This window comes from Brassica oleracea, chromosome C5, assembly GCF_000695525.1.
Source record: "Brassica oleracea var. oleracea cultivar TO1000 chromosome C5, BOL, whole genome shotgun sequence".
In the NCBI taxonomy this organism is placed as follows: domain Eukaryota; kingdom Viridiplantae; phylum Streptophyta; class Magnoliopsida; order Brassicales; family Brassicaceae; genus Brassica; species Brassica oleracea.
The window spans coordinates 19,641,850-19,648,046 of NC_027752.1; the positions used below are offsets into that span (position 1 = coordinate 19,641,850).

A 6,197-nucleotide genomic window follows, 5' to 3' on the forward strand; every position below is an offset into this window, starting at 1 on the left:
TAATGCTGTTTCATTTTCGGATTTATACTTTGTGGTCAAGGGACCCTCCAAATTTAGAAAATAAAAAGAAGTAGTTTGGTGGTTTCTGCAACATCTTTGTCTCTTAGGGCAAAAAATGATGGCAAAAAGCTTTAAAACTCTCTCTTTTCTTTTGGCGGTGGATTGTGCCGTATCTCTGAAGGCAAACATGAGAGAGGTGCGTCAATCACAATGACGGTTCTTGGCCTTCATTGCCGTATAGAGACAAGGCCTCAAAGTACGTATATTATTAGGCTGAAACATTGAAAGCCAAAATAAAATTAAGCTCAAGTATATATCAGATAGATATGACGTGGTCCTCCGATCTTCAGGGTGTTGCATGTGATATATAAATGATCCACCATATCTTATTACATTTCCCTATAGTCTACTGAATACATCTCCAAGATTTAATTTGATTTTGTACTCGAAGCATATGGATCCGTATATTTATATATGAGCTTTTGTATGGATAAATATGCTAATAATGTGCATAACAAGTTTGACGTAGTTACAACTTTCCTTATGGGGTAAGGTGGTCCTAAGTATATACGAAAATAAAAATAATGATAATGAAGTTTGTCAAGACAGTGAAATTCCAAATCTGGCCACCAAATTGGTTTGACTTCACGCACTATGACTCTTGAATGTCCCGCTCTAGATTCTCACCGTATCAGGATTTAACAAAGTTTTCAAAAATGTTGGGTTATACATTCTCACTGTATCAGAATATTTATTTTCTGCCAATTTCTATATTGCCAGTACGTCGAAATGAGTAGCCGAAAAGAAAAATATGTCATCGGATCGCTCTTTGAAATTTTTTTGGTGCTTGTGAAACCCGGACTGGCAAATCTCTGAGCATACGTATCTAAGATTGATTAACCAAAAATAGCAATTGAAAGATAAGTGATCGCGAGTCTCGTGTGGACAAGAACAGAGAACGCATGTGACTGATATACTGAATCCCAAGTAGCCACTTTAAATACAATTGAGGGTTGAGGGCTTTCATCGTCAACCAAAGTTAATCAGAACAATTTGGATGAGCACACTTGAACCAACAGCGAATATTTTGTAATTTACAAACTCTTCTAAAATACTTTTAAGAAAAAATCAATTTTAAAATATTTAGTACATATCTAAATAAATTAAAGTATCTGATCACTTAACGTTATTTTCAGGCTTATCAGCTGCAGTAAATCTGTTTGAAATTCCGAACTTAACAGTGGCAACTATACACGAGGGATCTAATAAGATCCAAATATCCAATATCGCACCTCCCCCAAATGTCTAGTTATTTGGAAAATCTTTTAAAACGTAGTTGGCGAATAATGTTTGTTTTTCTACGTACTTGTGGAAACGGCTAACACGAGTTATTCATTTCTATATGCATTTAAAAATGTGCAGCCATTAATAATAGTAGCTTACTTGCTCTAACTAGTTCATTCTAGAAACAAAATAGCGACGAATTTTCTTATCACCATGACGTTTTACTCTAAAACAAAGTCATCAGTTCATAACCTGTAATCGAGAAGCACGTATACTTCTTTATATTATATGCTCCTTAATACGTGTATTGAGGAAAGTTTATTCTTGTAACAACTCAAAAACAATTAGGAAAAGAAAATATAAAACTATCTAGTCTTTTTCATTTTTGACATCAATATAAAGTTATCTAGTCTCCGGCGAATATCCACCATATGAAATAATTGTTTAAAAAAATTCACTAAAAACAATTTTATCTTACAAAGTCAATAAACACAAAGCGAGACATTGGTCCTTGTACTATAAAACCCCCTCTCTAACTCGGTCCATCTATTCACTCATCACATATCTCTTCCATTTTCCAAATCACTAAACTTTCTACAACCATTATGGCGACCTCACGACTAGCAAGATTCATAACGGAGGTTGCGCCACCGCAGTTTGTCACGGTGATGCGGCGAAGAACGGCCAAAGTACTCGACACGATCAAGGAGGAAGAGAGAGAAGTTGGGACCGATCATTCCATATTTTCTTCTTCTTTGACTTCCAAAATCTCACCGTTCACTTCTCCTAATCCTTCTTCCTCCTCCTCCTCTGGTTTGGCTTCTGCTTCATTATGTGCGGGTCCGACCAGTTTTCCGGTGACGGAGAATCGGAGCTCTTTTCCGGTTTTCAAGAACTGAATAAAGGTCATCGTATCAGGAGCTGCTTTTCATATGTTATTATGTATATCTGTGTGTATGCTTCCGTTGTTGTCGGATGATCGGAGTTTTTTTCCCTTAACGGGTTGATCAAACCCGGATCAGCATTGTGAAGCCCAGTCGGGTTGACCCGATTCATTATAATTGTATAATCATCATGTGGAAGGGACTTTGTTCAACGTCGTTGTCATTGTATTGTTAATTTGAAAAAATGATCCCAAATAAATAATTTAGTCACACTATATTGTCGTTGTTCAAATAAAAAGTCACACTATATTGTCTTTTAGTTTGAAAATTTCTGTATAAAAAAAATCAAGGTCTTTATGGTGTTTATTCAAGAGCCTGATCAGCAAATGATTTGTTCATAGACAAAACCTTTAACGATCTATACATTTTCCTTGTAAGGAACATAAGTTAGAGCAACCTTATTGGTAGAACTCTTTTAAACTTCTCAAAATTTTTAAAATAAATACTTTTATTTGATAAAATCACTTTAAAATCAATCAACCATTAATATGATGACATATGGAAAAATAGGTTCTTAAAAATCAGAGAAAATATATTTGAATTAGTTCTTTCTCCTATTTTATTTGTACTTTTTACCTTTTTGATCTTTAGATACTCTATTAGAATTTATCAATATGGAACTGCTCTAAGATGGAGCTTGGTTTTTACGAGCGTATCTCAAGCATTGTCCATGACTTGACGACACATTTGATCCACTTCATTCCAATTTTCGCTTGTCCTTCACGACTCCTAATGTATTTTTTTGCTAAAAAGTAGATTGGGACTTTCACGACTCCGAATGTTTATTTTTCTTCTTACGATCTATGTTTTTTATGGCATACTCTGCGAGTTCTTTGATGTTCATTGTTTTTAGTTTATTAATTTTCTATTTAATCTATTTATATTCGAAAAATTGGTCTCTATACCCCAATTTGATGTTATAATTGTTGGGATTGTGAAAACTATGTTCAACTTTCTATTGTCCGAATAGTATGATATTGTCCACTTTGGACATAAGAAGCTGGTCCGCATGGATTTACTTTTGGATTCTTTCCAAAAAGATCTCATATTAATTAGAATTGGACATCTCTTTATATATTACACAATTCTTGTCTAAATTTACAATGTGGGACTTTGTTTGATACCTCACATTCTTCCCCCTCAAACTAAAGACCACATTTATCTTGTGTCCCACAACTGAATTTCTAGAATCTTCTGACTTGATCTCTGCCACATACTTCCCGTTCATATCTCTAAGGGTACTATTCATATTTTGAAGGGTACCATTCATATCTCGAACGGTATTTTGGACTTCTTGCAGATTTCTCGTCATTCCGCTCTGATACCAATTGTTGGGATTGTGAAAGCTTATGTCCAAACTCTCTATTGTTTGATTAGTAATATATTATCCAATTTGAGTCTAAGAAGCTGGTCCGCATGAATTTACTTTTGGATTCTTTCCCAAAAGGTCTCGTACTAATTAGAGTTGAACATCTCTTTATATATTGGACACTCCTAGTCTAAACTTCCAATGTGTGATTTTGTTTGATATCTCACAATAATTAGCTAAGTGCCATTCCTTCTAAACTCAACAAATCCTTTCTGATTTTAACCCTCTATCTATGCAAGCCTCTCATAGCTGTGTCGGTTTGTGTGTAAGCTTGTGTGTCAGTCTATGTCATAGTTTGTGGTCATACTCATGAACCTATATCTCCAAATAAAATATCACTCGTTGAAGAAAATAAAAAAAATCAAAAGAGAAGAAAAAATAATAAACAAAGATGTGCAAAATCTAAATATGACGAAGAAGAAAACGAGATTGATTTTGCATTTCTCTCATAAATTTATTTTGACTCGGCGACGCTGACGTCCAATTGAAAAGGTTGGTTGAGTTCATCTTTATCTTTGATTCTTCTTCTTCTTAGATAAAAATGTTTACTTTGCATTTCTCTCATAAATATATTATTTTCTATGTGTAATATTTTATGTTATAAGTTTTATTTTATTTCTCACTTTGGTTCTAAGATTATTAATCTAAGATTTGTTATCTGGTACATTTTTTTATAAATCATTGTTATCTGATAGATGATTTGATACATATTTTGTTAGCTGATGCAAAAGACTTTGTTATTAATTGATATATGGTTTGTATAGTTGATAAATGGTTTCACAGGTTGTACATTGTTTGGTGGCTGACAAATGGGTTGATACATGGTTTGTTAATTAATACGTTGTTTGATAAATGGTTTGTTATCTGATAAATGATTTGTTACGTGTTACATGTATTTGCTTTCTGAAACTTTATTTGATAAACGATCTGTTATCAGATAAATGAGTTGTTACCTTCTACCTAATTTGGTTAGATGATACATTGTTTGATACCAAATAATTGATAAATGGTTGGAATGATGTTACAAACTTGTCGCTAATTGATATATGGTTTGTGTAGCCGATAAATTGTTTGATAAATAGGTTGTTAGTTTGTACATGGTTTGATACTTGGTTTGTTAGCTGACAAATGAGTTGATACATGGTTTGTGAATTGATATGGTGTTTGTTAAATGGTTTGTTATTTGATACACATGTTTTTATCCGATATATATATATTGTCAGATGACACATAGTTTCATAGCAAAAAATGAGTAAAAGAAAATATTCAAAATCTGAGAAATGATGACCATAACAAAGTAAAGATGAGAAGGAGATCAACATAGATTTGGGGTAAAACTGAGTCGGTGGCGTTTAAAAATTTAAAATAAAGATTGATGATTGCAAAAGAAATAAAAACAATGAGTTTTTAAAGAGGATTCAATAATGTAGAGGAAAAAGAGTGTGGAAGGAAAGTGAAGGAGGTAAACGGAAAGAGAGTGTAAGAGGAGAAAATAAAGTGTAAGAAGAATGTAAGAGGAAAGATCAATGAATGGGAAATAGTAATTATGGAAACTTAAGGCTAAAATGTGATATCAATTTACACATACATCAAATCATATGCATTTTCTTAATATTGTTTCCAATTAAGGGTATTGAGATAATTGCCCCTTTAAATTCTTTGTTTAGTTTTATAAAACAACTAGTAGTGTGTCCGCGCTCGTGCGGGTATTTGTATTCGTTGTTTTGTGTAATTTTGTTATTTGATGTTGTTTTGTTGTAGTATCTTTTGTAAGTGGATTTTATTGGTCTTGTCATTGTGCTATTTAGTATTAGGTGAATTTCTTATATATATATATATATATATATATATATCAATAATGTATATTTTAGTATTTGTAATAAAAGTTTTAACTATGATTTTTAAACCTCTGCATTAATTTTGTTAGTAATATCTGAGTTGGAACTCAACCTGAGAAAACGGGGAAACCAAAAAATGTCAGTGCTGAGTTCGCATGAGATACAAAAATAGTAGTTCAATGAAAAATCTAACTGAATACCAAAATGCATACCAGCCAAGATAATCCCTGCTAGGCTGGACATCGGCATCCATAAACACTCGAGATGATGACATCGAAGTGAGAGCAAGGGTTCATGTTCACAACACATTAATTAATTACTACCATACAACACGTGAACGATGCCACAATAGGATTCAAATCGCGCACGAGTTATACCACGGTCTCAAATAACAGTAAAGATGTCTCAATAAAATTCAGTTTGAATTATCACACCTACGTTCTATATGAGTACACAAACAATTACGACGAATGATGAGAGACAATATAGTTTTAGTGACTTAATCCGGTAGTTTAGTGAAATGCTTACCTCCAAGATGTTTAGGGTTTACTGTTGTGACCAAAAGAACGCTTGGAGTGCCTCCATACGACTTAAATTTCTCGCAGAAGACAGATGCGGCATGGTCCCATAGATAGAGTTTCATCACTTGCCCGCTGCACAAGGATAAATCATGTGTTAGACATAACACACAAAAACGCGTCTAATATTTGAACAAACTCACCCATGTGTCTGAACATGAACACATAGATGTCGCTTCTCTGC

General features: G+C 33.4%; 1 protein-coding gene across 1 annotated transcript; it reads left to right on the forward strand.

Annotated features, from left to right (window-relative positions):
• The first annotated feature begins 1,799 nt into the window (after positions 1-1,799).
• On the forward strand, positions 1,800-2,443 carry LOC106293303. The gene has a single exon (XM_013728965.1). It carries the CDS (start codon positions 1,890-1,892, stop codon positions 2,181-2,183), a length of 294 nt encoding a protein of 97 aa, XP_013584419.1. The 5' UTR covers positions 1,800-1,889; the 3' UTR covers positions 2,184-2,443.
• Positions 2,444-6,197: the final 3,754 nt, after the last annotated feature.